The sequence below is a fragment of the Dama dama genome, chromosome 22 (genome assembly GCF_033118175.1).
Source record: "Dama dama isolate Ldn47 chromosome 22, ASM3311817v1, whole genome shotgun sequence".
Lineage (NCBI taxonomy): Eukaryota > Metazoa > Chordata > Mammalia > Artiodactyla > Cervidae > Dama > Dama dama.
In genome coordinates, this window is record NC_083702.1 from 18,026,584 (window position 1) to 18,040,582 (window position 13,999).

The 13,999-nt window shown below is 41.8% G+C and overlaps 1 protein-coding gene across 1 annotated transcript in view; it reads right to left on the reverse strand.

Moving 5' to 3' along the window:
• LOC133043706 (antigen WC1.1) overlaps positions 1 to 13,999 on the reverse strand; it is a 50,573-nt gene that overhangs the window by 18,820 nt on the left and 17,754 nt on the right. The window contains exons 5-10 of the mRNA XM_061124858.1: positions 10,467 to 10,559; positions 10,075 to 10,389; positions 8,636 to 8,950; positions 7,588 to 7,902; positions 3,413 to 3,721; positions 3,013 to 3,321 (exon numbers count right to left, since the gene is read on the reverse strand). Coding sequence (XP_060980841.1) covers positions 3,013 to 3,321; positions 3,413 to 3,721; positions 7,588 to 7,902; positions 8,636 to 8,950; positions 10,075 to 10,389; positions 10,467 to 10,559 — 1,656 coding nt within the window. The remainder of the gene's footprint in view (positions 1 to 3,012; positions 3,322 to 3,412; positions 3,722 to 7,587; positions 7,903 to 8,635; positions 8,951 to 10,074; positions 10,390 to 10,466; positions 10,560 to 13,999) is intronic.

The window sequence follows — 13,999 nt, forward strand, 5'->3', positions numbered from 1 at the left end:
CATGCCCTTCTCCAGGGGATCTGCCCAACCGAGGGATCAAACCCAGGTCTCTCGCCTTGCAGTCAGATTCTTTACTGTCTGAGCCACCAGGGAAGGTTTAAGACTTACTATAAAGTTACAAGAATTTAAAAAATGCAGTACAGGTGCAAGGAGAGACAAAGGATACAGTGGAACAGAATAGAGAGTCTAAAAAATGTATTCAGACATATGTGCCCTTTTGCTTATCACAAAGGTGACACTGCAGTGGGGAATAGTCTTTTCAGAAAAAGATTTGCGTCTACTGCATGCCCATATTAAAACATGACACTTGACCCTTATCCTACACAGACGTCAATCCTAGAAGCAAAGTACAATTATATGCAAAAAAAACGTAATTACACTTCTGTGATATACTCTCAGAGAAATTTTTGTGATTTTGGAGTAGACAAAGTTCATTTTAGAAGGATATAAGGCGCTCTGTGGATTGGAACAATAGACTGGTTCAAAACTGAGACAGAAATACATCAAGGCGGTATATTGTCACTTTATTTATTTAACTTATATGCAGAGTACATAAATGCCCAGCAAAATGCTGGGCTGGATGAAGCACAAACTGGAGTCAAGATTGCTGGGAGAAATCTCAATAACCTCAGATATGCAGATGACACCACCTTTATGGCAGAAAGTGAAGAGAAATTAAAGAGCCTCTTGATGAAAGTGAAAGAGGAGAGTGAAAATGTTGGCTTAAAACTCAACATTCAAAAAACTAATAACATGGCATCTGGTCCCATCACTTCATGGCAAAAAGATGGGGAAACAGGGACAGACTTTATTTTCTTGGGCTCCAAAATCACTGCAGATTATGACTGCAGCCATGAAATCAAAAGATGCTTGCTGCTTGGAAGAAAAGTTATGACCAACCTAGACAACATATTAAAAAGCAGAGACATTACTGACAAAGGCTGATCTAGTCAAAGCTATGATGTTTCCAGTAATCACGTATGGATGTGAGAGTTGGACCAGAAGGAAAGCTGAATGCTGAAGAACTGATGCTGTAGAACTGTGGTGTTGAAGAAGACTCTTGACAGTCCCTTGGATGGCAAGGAGGTCCAACCAGTCAATCCTAAAGGAAATCATTCCTGAATATTCATTGGAAGGACTGATGTTGAAGCTGAAGCTCCAATACTTTGGCCACATGATGGGAAGAACTGACTCATTGGAAAAGACCCTGAAGCTGAGAAAGATTGAAGGCAGGAGGAGAAAGGGACAATAGAGAATCACATGATTGTATGGTTTCACCAACTTAATGGATATGAGCTTGCGCAAGCTACAGGAGATGGTGAAGGACAGGAAAGCTTGGCGTGCTGCAGTCCATGGGGTTGCGATGAGTCGGACATGACTGAGTGACTGAACGGAACTGACTGACTGAAGGAGCACTACATGTACAGAGAAAATGGTGATAAGTCAAACCTATGATGCGTAACTTGACTCATTTAAGTACAGCATGCCATTAAGAAAATAAAAATATAAGACAGAATTAAACACACAAAAATCATAATAAATATTTCTTCCAAAAGTCATCATCATGGTAATTTGCACCATTATATTTGTAATAGTCAAGCTGGAAATAAACTCAAATCTCTGCCATTAGTTGAATGGTTTAATGCATGGTCATGTGATCATTCAAAGGAATACTCTATCATAATAAAAATGAATACAGTGTTGCCATAAACAACATCATGAATGAATCTCAAACACAGTTTGGAGTCAAAGAAATTAGACACAAAAGAAAACATATGTATGGTTTTACATAAAGTTCAAAACCTGAGAAAATACTCTATGGAACTACAAGTATTAGGTAAGCAGTCCTCCCTGGAGAGGAGGAGGACACAGCTATTGGAAGGCAATAGTGATTCTATGGTGCTATGAATGTTCTCTTTGTAGATCTAGGTTGGGGAACATGACCTAGGTATACACTTATTGTTTGTACTTTTTTCTCTGTTATTATCCTTAAATAATAATGTTTCATAAAAAATGTTACTCGTCTAGGCGTTTCTTTCCCTGACATAGCACTTCTTAGCATTTCTTAGCACTTCTCTCCCCTGAAAAAATGAGTGAACAATGAGAATGTTATGGAGCAGGACCTAACGGAGCCTTCTCAGGACAGCCCACCCTCATGTCCTCCACCTGCCTGTTTGTAGAAAAACCTAGCTAAAGAATAAATTTAATCACAGAAATGAAAAAAAATTCAGAAACAAAAGAAAACAGTCAAATAGGACAAAATAATAATGGTTTAGCCCTAAACAAATTCAAGGACTTTTAGTTCCTTCTCATGGGCTATAGATAACATTCTGAGCCATATCTTTTGAACTATTTTGCTGATAGTGAAATCCAAAACAGGTGGCAGCAAAAAAATTACATGATGACCAGACTAGTGGGTTGCCATTTCCTTCTCCAGGGGATCTTCCCAACCCAGGGATCAAACCCGAGACTCTTGCATTGCAGGCCGATTGTTCACCATCTGAGCCAACAGGGAAACCCATAATCTTCATCTTACACAATTCCAAGAATCGGCCTCAAGGAAATGGGAACAGACTGACACTAGAATTGATGATTAACTGTAATTCAAACAATCAAGGTGACACTGATCAGATCTATTTCAAGATGATTGTCAAAGCTAGCTGTGCTATTCTGCAGGTAACCTGTCCACTACCTCCACCTGTGCATCCCAGAAATTCCCATTTAAAAACTCTCATGCCTGATCAGCAAGGGGAAGCTGGTTCTTTGTTACATTAGTCCTCTGTCTCCCCAGAACTGCTGGTTTCCTCAATAAAGCTGTCTTAATTTTACCCCACACTTGTCTCTCAGTATTGGATTCTTGAGTAATGAGCAGCTGAAACCTGAGTTCAGTAACAAGATTAAACATTTCACTACAGAATATCTTTCTTTTTAAGCCTGTTTTCTCTTACTCTCTGCTTTGGGGACATTACAGTCCAGGAGCATCCTAAGTACAGTAGCCCTACCCTGTCTTACCTGAGCAGATCACAGAGGCTGTGTTGCCATGGGAACAGTCAGGACCACCCAGGGCAGTCACAGGGCATTGCCACAGGAAGGACTCAGCCCCTGAGCAGTGAAATCGGGCTTTCCAGAGTTGATCACTTCCTTTTGCTCCGTTTGGGGTAGAGATGGCGACGCCACAGCCGAGGTGACGACAGACAACATTGGCATTGGCCAGACTCCAGTGGGAGGCACAGAGAGCTCTCCATTGTCCAGAAATATTCATCTCCACCCGCCCCTCACACTGAGAGGTGCCATTTTTCATGAGACGGACTTCTGTGTACACTGACAGAAAAAGAGGATTTCAGCAAAATCTGATTTCTTTTTTAGCTTGAACTGAGTGTACACAGAGGTTAAGTCCTGCCGTGCATCTCACCTGAACAGACAACCTGAGCAGCTCCACTGTGGTGACACGTGCCCCCTGGACAGGGCACTCTGGGGCAGAACCAGAGCTTAGGCTCCTCCCCCTCACACCTGAACTCTTCAGCCCAGACCCGGCCATCGGACTCTCTGAAGGGCACGTGTCCCAGCACAGACACAGCCTTGCCACACCCCAGCTCTGCACAGATGACCTGGGCAGTGGGGAGTGTGAAGTTCCCATCAGACACTGGGGTCCAGGCTTCTCCAGAATGCACTTCTACTCGCCCTGAGCAGGGTCCATCCCCTCCAGCCAGACGCACAAATCCTAAGACAAACAAAGAACAACAAACCCAGTGAGTGTTCATGAACCTGGCTTGACAATTGGAAACAACATCTCACAGGCAATGGTGGGAAAGCTTTACTTTCTAACAGTGAAATAAGAGGGGATAAGAAGAGAGAATCTGACTGTCATTGTCAGATTGCATTTTCATGAGCAAGTTTCTAAAGAGGTATCCAGAAGGACTGCAGGGTCAGTTTGGAATGGCTGAATCCTGAGAATATATATTTTGGTTAGGAATGTTAATTCTTATCTGGGGGCCTGGAAACTACAAGACCCAAAGAAACTGCACAGTGATAGACATTCAAACATGGGTACAGAGTTGAACTGAAAGTGAAAAATGTCCATGGGATTCAATAGGTTAGAGGCCTAAGAGCCAGAGAAGTTTAGAAGGTCATCCTGAGATTTCTGGGGCTAGAATTCTGGCCAGTTTTCTCTGAGCCAGTATTCAAGTCACTGAGGATGGGAACATCATGTGGGCTGGATCTGAGTGCAGGCATTAGGTCACAATTAGGTAACCTAATTGAGAAAGAAGTTGTTCACAGGTAAGTTTGGAAATGACGAAAGCTCAGAGAGTCATAGGAGAGGCAGGGAATGATCCTAGCCACCTTTCTTAAAAACCTAAGATTTATGAACACACCTGAGAGAAAGTGAAGTCTCAGAAGGATTATGCAAGACAACTGAGTTAGTTGATTACTTCATCCTAGACATGAGATTCTTAGCAAATGTGAAGGAGTGATGATAATTTAATGTATTCTAACCCTATCTATATACTGAGTGCATATTCCTTTCCTATTTGGATTTCTGAGATAAGAAGCCAGCAAGCTACGAAAAAGGAGAGTGAGAGGAAGAGAGCAGAGAGCAAGCAAGCCATATATATTTTAGAGAACTCTAAATTGCAAAAGACTCAATAGGGACGTAACATAGATTTGGAAACCAAACACTTGTTCAACGAGATTTTAGCACCTTTTATCCCCTGTGCTTCTCCCATTTACCACCTAACACTGCTACACTTTCCCAATTCCCCCAGTGCAGAAAAGAAGAAATGATCTTAAGAGCTACAAATAGATGTAAAGGACACTCCAAAAGGGAAGAACTTCTGTAGGGAGTGAGGTGGGGTGAGTGGTATGTTAACCAAGGAGTGGATGGAGTGTGAGAGAGAGACCAAAGAAAAGACTCATGATCATGATTTCATCCTTCATTGACCATATTTGGACAGAGAAAAGGTAATCCAACGGGAAAAAACCCCTGCAAATCATAAAGAACAATTTTTTAAAAATATTGTAAAGTAGTTAGACTCCAACTAATAAAAATTTAAAAAATTAAAAAATTAAATAAAAAAATAAAAAAAATAATAATTTGCCTAGTTTCTGAGTGTGCTCATGATTATTTACGTACATGGTGGAATTTGTCCTGGTAAAGGACTCTGATTGCATAAGTATGTGAACTTTGAAGCCTCAGAAAGAATGATGTAAAAGAATAAAAATCTACTACAGAGAGCAAGAGAGAACAGAGAAGACACCACAGAAATTAAAGAATTGAAGGATTAGCTTCACCTCTGATATAGGAATGAATGATGAGAGAGAGGATGATCTGCTTACTTTTTATTATTTATCCATTTCCATCTTCCCAGAGAGGCCCAGATTAGGACCCCTAGTTTCCTCTGGCTGGGAATTTGGTCACAGGCTACATATTCTAATTAAAGTATTTTTATTTAACTGGTTGTTTTTGTTGCTCAGTCACTCAGTCGTGTCCAACTCTTTGTGACCCTATGGCCTGCAGCACTCCAGGCTTCCCTGTCCTTCACTATCTCCCTGAGTTTACTCAAACTCATGTCCATTGAGTCAGTGATGCCATCCAACCGTCTCATCCTCTGTCGTCCCCTTCTTCTCCAGTCTTCAATCTTTCCCAGCCTCAGGGTCTTTTCCAATGAGTCATTTCTTCTTATCATGTGGCCAAAGTATTGGAGCTTCAGCTTCAGCATACATCCTTCCAATGAGTTATTTAGGATTGATTTCCTCTAGGATTGACTGATTTGATCTCCTTGCTGTCCAAGGGACTCTCCAGAGTCTTCTCCAGCACCACAGTTCAAAAGCATCAATTCTTCAGTGCTCAGCCTTCTTTATGATCCAACTCTCACTTCCATACATAACTACTGAAAAAAAACATAGCTTTGACTATATGGACCTTTGTCACAAAGTAAGGTCTCTGCTTTTTAATATGCTGTCTAGGTTTGTCATAGCTTTTCTTCCAAGGAGCAAGTGTCTTTTAATTTCATGACTGCAGTCACAGTCTGCAGTGATTTTGGATCCCAAGAAAATAAAGTCTGTTGCTGTTTCCAATGTTTCCCCATCTCTTTGCCATGAAGTGATGGGACTGGTTGGAATGATATTAGTTTTTTGATTGTGGAGTTTCAAGCCAGCTTTTTCACTCTTCTCTATCACATTCATCTAGAGGCGGTCCTCTGTTCCTCTTTACTTTCTGCCATTAGGATGGTGTCATCCGCATATCTGAGGTTATTGATATTGTTATTTTAATTCTATGAGATTAAAAATTTAGAAAGAACAAGAAAAAAGTATTTCTTGTATTCTGTTTTATATACCCTGATACATGTGAAATATTCAAATATGTGCTGAATAATCAACAAAGTCTTATATATATCAGGATAGAGACTGCTGAGATATAGTATATCTTTTTTATTTTCTACTTGATTTTAAAATTTATATGGAAGAATATGTGTGTGAAAATTCCAAGAAAATTATTAAATAGAAGGCCGATGTGAGTAAAGATATTAAATATAGTAAAGATATATCTTTGTTTGGTCTCTTGCTGTGTAGGACACATCCTGTATCCTTAGGCACACATAGCACCCTCCATACCACACCTGGCCACTCAGTGCTGCTCAGAGAACCTCACAGTTATCTTCATCAGCTCCCATTGCCATTCTCCTTCCTCCCAGCTACTATAAAACATTTTCCACCTTCTTCAAAAATTATGTGTCCGCCTTACTCCAAATAAGCCCCCAAACTCAAGTCTCTTATATCATTGAAGTCATCAAATATAAACTATATAATTCTTAACATAAAACACAGAAATTCAAGTTTTATTACCTCCACCTTTGACTTGTCAGTGCATGGCTAAGTGTTCCTCCAAAGTTTGCATTTATACAGATATTCTAAAGGAAAAATTGGAGAGAGAGACTTTTCTAGTAACAATGGAAGAATATGTGACTCAGAGCATTTCATCAACAATTCTCTACCATCAAAGAACTATGAACATTTATGTCTAAATTTGCAAAGGAAATTTGAAATCTGGCAAAAAAAATCCATAAGAATCTGTGATCTGTTAAATGATAACCCCTGTAGGGGTACCCTCTATATATGTAAATTATATCCTCCTACAGTAGGAGTAGCTTTCACTCATACTAACCTAGTGCAAAACAATGTCTCACACTCTTTGTATAGAAACAACTCCACCCAGGAAAGTACATCCTCATTTTTGTCCCTCACTCTCATAGCCTTCCTGTGCAAAGAAGAGTGTGTATGTGGCTGTTAGCAAATGTTTCACTCTTACAAAACATGAATTATGAAAAAAAAAATCATGAGGCTTTAACTGGGAGAATAAATGAAGCTATTTTAGTGTCAGGTAAGACCACTGGAGAAGAAAAGAATAGCAGAGACTTGTAAGAGGAAAGTATATGAAGCGCATTGCTCACAGTTACAGTGCACTCAGGGAGGATGGGTAGTTGTCTCAGTCCTCTCTAGCCCATGCGTTCCCTGTTGTCCCTCTGATCAGACACCAGCTTTCGTGGAACTTTCCATTCTCCCAGGTGATGGGCAATGAACTGACCATACCTGAGCAGATGACTCCTGCATCCTCGCTATGATCGCAGTAGTGCTTCCCCCAGCCTTGGGAAGGGCACCTCCACACGTGGGACTCCTTTCCTGTGCACTTCACGTTGTCCAGCCAAATGGGTCCTGATCCCGCCCCAAAGGAGGAAGAGACAGGGGCATCGAGGGCTTCTCCACAGCCCTGCTGTCTGCACACCACGCGGGCATCATCCAGGTCCCAGCTGTAACCACAGATGGTGCCCCAGGAGCCCTGGTCGAGGATCTCCACTCTCCCGGCACAAGGACCGCCCCCGTCCACCAGGCGGAGCTGTCTGCTACCTGAGGAGAGAGAAATGTGACACACGAGGCGTTGACTTGGAAAATGAGAAGGCTCCTCTGTCCTGTGGGACCCTTACCTGAGCAGTAGGAGGCGCTCTCCTCTGAGGCTGCAGACCCTGCTGGTTCTGATATGGAGTCTTTGCACTGTGTGTGGAAGCTGTGGTACATATACACCATGGAATATTACTCAGCCGTTAAAAAGAATTCATTTGAACCAGTTCTAATGAGATGGATGAAACTGGAGCCCATTATACAGAGTGAAGTAAGCCAGGAAGATAAAGACCAATACAGTATACTAATGCATATATATGGAATTTAGAAAGATGGTAATGATAACCCTATATGCAAAACAGAAAAAGAGACACAGATGTACAGAACAGAATTTTGGACTGTGTGGGAGAAGGCAAGGGTGGGATGTTTCGAGAGAACAGCATCGAAACATGTGTATTATCTAGGGTGAAACAGATCACCAGCCCAGGTTGGGTGCATGAGACAAGTGCTTGGGCCTGGTGCACTGGGAAGACCCAGAGGGATCGGGTGGAGAGAAATGTTGGAGGGGGATCAGGATGGGGAATACATGTAAATCCATGGCTGATTCATGTCAATATATGACAAAAACCACTACAATATTTTAAAGTAGTTAGCCTCCAACTAATAAAAATAAATGGAAAAAAAAAATCTCACTGTATCCTACAGGGTTGGGACAGACACACAGAAATAGACAGTAAGTCACCTTCACACGAGATGTAGGCTTCCTCCTCTGGAGAGCATGAAGTGTAATTCCAAGGGTCAGAAGGACACTGCCAGAGAGAGGTGTCAGTTTTCTGACAGTGGATTCCATCCACCCACTGGGGTCTAGAACCTTCTCTAAGAGCAAGAGAAGAGTTGAGGGTTCCACTGTCCCCACAGCCAAGCTGTCTGCAGATCACGGACACAGTGATATCTTCCATGGGGTTGCGGCAGACACTGCCCCAGGTCCCGTTGTAGAAAACTTCCAGCCACCCAGCACACTGCTGGTCCTCGCTCACCATCCTGAGGGCCAGGAACTCTAAGGTTGAAAGGGGAGGAGACAGGACACAGTGAAAACTTTGCAGGATGTTCTAGGTTTTCCTTTCTTCTAGAAATGGTGAACATTCATCTCTGACCTTGTTCAAGAGATACCCACTAGATCACAAGACTGACATCACCTCCCTTTTAACTGACTTTGTCCATTTGTGTCTGTCCATCTATTTCTATCACAATGGTGTAGTGGATATGAATTGAGAGGAAGACCAAACTGTGTGGGCGCTATTCAGGCAGGGGCAGCTGAATTCTGCTTCCTGACAATATCTCTGAAGAGTACGTCAAAGGGATGTGATGTGGATATTAGGGAGACAGGGATAATAATTAATCCAAAAATGTCCATATCCCAATCTCTGTAACCTGTGACTATGTTGCTGTACCTGACAAGAGGGATTTACAGATGTGAATAAGGTAAGGACCTCGGGATGGTGAGTTTAAGCTAGAATATTGTATTAACAATGTGAGCTGATTCCTACCACATCCTTAGACCCACTATCCTTAAACGTGCAATACTTTTATTAGCTCTGGTTAGAGAGAGAGAGAGAGATGTGACTCAGGATGATGGTTGGAGGCCTGCAGCATTGCTGGTCTGATAATGGATGAAGGGTGCTGTGAAGGAAGCAATGAAGGTGGTTTCAAGAAGTTTGAAAAGGCAAGAAACAGATTCTCCCCTAGAGCCACAAAGTGATGCTGCCCTGCTGAAGCCTTGATCACAGCCCAGTCAGATCCCAGTTGTGGATCTAAGCTTGAGAAGAGTAAGGAAATAAATATATGTTATTTTAAACCACTAATTGGTAAATTGTTACAGAAGCAAATGGCAACTAGTACTGTGGGTTTAAAATTTCTGTATGTAACTGGAGAGAGAACCTTGCTTTCAAGAACAACTGTAAGAAACGGTTCTGCCAGTAATACTGCTGAAAAGAAGGACCAGATCGTCAGCTGCTGCAGGAGGAAGTGAAAGGACCTCGTCTTCACGTCTGCTGGAAAGACAGGCTCCATGGGAGGAAGCCTCCTTCTCTGGTCCTTTCAGCATCTCTCCCTCAGAGCTCAGACCCTGTCCTCCAGAGTCCCACCGCCTCCCCCAGCCTGTGGGCAGTGTGCAGCGCAGACCTGAGCAGATGACCCCCGCGTCCTGCTTGTGTCTGCAGTCATGCCGCCCCCAGCCCCGGGAAGGGCACCTCCACACGTGGGACTCCTTTCCTGTGCAGTTCAGGTCGTCCAGCCAGATGGGCCCTGACCCTGCCCCGAAGTGAGCAGACCCCGTGGCATTGAAAGCTTCTCCACAGCCCAGCTGCCTGCACACCACGCGGGCATCGTCCAGGTCCCAGCCGTCATCACAGATGGTGCCCCAGGAGCCCTGCTCAAGGATCTCCACTCTCCCGGCGCAGGGACCGCCCCCGTCCACCAGGCGGAGCTGTCTGCTGTCTGAGGAGAGAGATATGGGACAATGGCGCGGTGATCCCAGGGGTTGAGAAGGGTCTTTTGTCTTGTGGGACCCTCACCTGAGCAATAAGGGGCGCTCTCCACTGAGGCCGCAGAGCCGGCTGGTTCTGACATAGAGTGGTTGCACTGAGGCAGCACCTGAGTCTGGTTTCCTAAAGAAACAACAATGATCAGAAGTCTGGAAGCGTTGAAGAACAGGAAACTGAATTAAGGGAAATAATGACCTAGTGATGGAGCCTAAGCTGAAAGCACTGACACAGCAGTAAAGTTATCATGCTCTTAGTGTTCACCTTCTCCCTGGAGAGTTCTGCTTCTGACAGTACCACAATTTCTGCTTTAGCGCCAGTGTTCTTGTAAGAATGAGTTAAGTAAGTTGTTGTATTCCTAAATTTATCCCTATGCTGGGATTAGCTGCTCAGGCATGTCTGGCTCTCTGCAACCCCTTGGACTATATAGCCCACCAGTCTCCTCTAACCATATGATTTTTCAGGCAAGAATACTGGAGTGCGTTGCCATGCCCTCCTCCAGGGGATCTTCCCAACCCAGGGATCAAACCCAGGTCTTCCACACTGCAGGCAGATTCTTTACCATCTGAGCCACAGAGAAGCTGAAATCTATTTCTAAATAAAAGCAAAATAACATTCTTTCTGAAGGAGTTCTACGACTTCTTCAATGTCTATCTTTAAAACAAACACTTGAGTAAAATAGATCTCATTAAAAACGGAAAGGAAAAAGGAGACATTAGAAAGAATTCCCAGGGTTTTCAGCTGCTAGAATTACCTGACAGAGAATATAAATAGCCACAGTTAAAGTGCTGTGACACTTTACACTTTGACAAAATGTGTACCTTTGCAGAGAAATGATAACAAAAACCAAATACTTCTAGAGCTGAAAAACTTGTTAGCTGAAATTAAGAACTAAAGAATAAGTGTAGCTACACATTAGCTCAGCATAAAATAGAAACATCAAAATGCAAAATCAGAGGATATTCTTCAATTTAGAAATTCAGGCCACATAGCAAGAGTTCTGGTTATATTGTTGTATAGCAGTTTTTCCAAAAATCCTTGGTTCAATTCAGTTCAGTTGCTCAGTCATGTCCAACTCTTTGTGACCCAATTAACTGAAGCTTGCCAGGCTTCCCTGTTCATCACCAACCCCTGGAGTTTGCACAAACTCATGTCCAACAAGTCGGTGATGGATGAGCTGGACCATCTCATCCTCTGTGATCCCCTTCTTCTCTCACCCTCAGTCTTTCCTAGTGTCTTCTCCAATGAGTCAGTTCTTGGCATCAGGCGGCCAGAGTGCTGGAGCTTCAGCTTCAGTACCAGTCCTTCCAATGAATATTCAGGACTGATTTCCATTAGAATCCACTGGTTTGATCTCCTTGCATTCCAGGAGACTCTCAAGAGTCTTCTCCACCATGACAGTTCAAAAGCATTAAGTCTTCAGAGCTCAACTTTCTTTATGGTCCAACTCTTACATCCATATGTAACTACTGGAAAAATCACAGCTTTGACCAGATGGACCTTTGTCAGCAAAGTAATCTCTCTCTCTTTTAATATGTTGTCTAGATTGGTCATAGCTTTTCCTCCAAGGAGCAAGCATCATTTAATTTCATGGCTGCAGTCACCATCTGCAGTGATTTTGGAGCCCAAGAAAATAAAGTCTCTCACTCTTTCCATTGTTTCCCCATCTATTTGCCATGAAGTGATGGGACCAGATGCCATGATCTTAGTTTTCTGAATGTTGGGTTTTAAGCCAGCGTTTTCACTCTCCTCTTTCACTTTCATCAAGAGGCTCTTCACTTCCTGTTAGCTTTCTGCCATCAGGGTGGTATCATCCGCATATTTGAGGTTATTGATATTTCTCCTGACAATCTTGATTCCAGCTTGTGCTTCATCCAGCCCAGCATTTTGCATGATGTACTCTGCATATAAGTTAAATAAGCAGAGTGACAATATACAGCCTTGATGTACTCCTTTCCCAATTTGGAAACAGTCTGTTGTTCCATGTCCAATTCTAACTATTGCTTCTTGACCTGCATACAGATTTATCAGGAGGAAGGTAAGGTGGTCTGGTATTCCCATTTCTTGAAGAATTTTCCACAGTTTGTTGTGACCCACATAGTCAAAGTTTGGTGTAGTCAATAATGCAGAAGTAGATGTTTTTCTGGAACTCTTTTGCTTTTTCTGTGATCCAACAGATGTTGGCAATTTCGTCAGTACTAAAAGGCAAAACTTAGTAGTTGAAGAAAAACATATGTACTTCATTTTGCTTATGACTTTGGGTCATTAATCAGGAAGAAACTCAGTTTGGTAGTCTTTCAGTGGGGTCTTTCAGTGCTGCAATTAGATGTCACTTGGAGCTGAAGTCATTTAAAGACTTGACTGAACTGTGGTTCTGTAAGGAAATTCCCAGAACTGTTTTAAGGGTAAAGGAACATCATATCTTCAACTTAATTCAAAAAGAATTTACATATTTAAGAATAAATGGGGCAGAAGGGGAATTGAGAAGGAAAGGCACTCACACACACACACACACACAGAGAGATTAAAGGAAAATATTGATACTAACATTTAGAAACCCACATAAATGTCATAAGGGCATTTTTATCTTGTATTCCAAACATTTTTATGTCTCAGCATACATCACAATTTGAAGAGTTAAAAGATGAAAACAAGTCAAAGACAATTCATTGCCAAGACACTCAAAAAAATACTCATAACATCAAAAATAAAATACCTAGGAGAAATCCTAGTAAAAGATGGGCAAAATCTCTGAGAAAAATTCAGGATCTAACCAAATGGAGGGATGTATTATGTCAATGATTTGGAAAACTGAACATTGTCAGTGTCAATCATTCTCAAATTTCTATGTCTACTCTCAAATTTTTAAATCTAATCTCAATGAAAATACCCTTAAGCTTTTCTTTTGATGAAAATGACAAGCTGATTTCTAAATTCATACAAAATACAAGCAACCAAGAATGACCAACACAGTTGGTAAGAAAAGTAATGATGTTAGAAGAGTGAATGTAAAGTAACTCTTATAAGTTAAAATTATTCAGACTTACTACAAAGTTTGAAACTCAGGGAGATAGTGAAGGACAGGGAAGCCTGGTGTGCTATAGTCCACCGGGTCGCAAAGAGTCAGACTTGACTTAGCCATTGAACAACAACAACTACAAAGTTATAATAGTTAAGAAAATGCAGTATTGATGCCAGGATAAACAAATGATAACATGGAACAGAATAGAGAGTCTCAAAAAAGACAGACATGCTTGCCCTTCTGCTTATGATAAAGGCAGTACTGCAGTGGGTAAAACAGTCTTCAGAAAAACATTCTGAGTCAGTTGGATGTCCATATGAAATCTGACCCTTATCTTACACAGATATCAATCCCAGAAGGAATGCACAATAATATGCAAGAGAAAAATAATAATGTTTTTGTAAGATACTCTTAGAGAGTGTTTTTATGAACTTGGAGTAGGCAAAATTCTTTTTTAAAGGATATAAGAAGCATTAAATGTACAGAAAAAAGTCAGTAAATGTATTTATATAAGATTAAGAAATGAGTTCATCAAAGGACACCA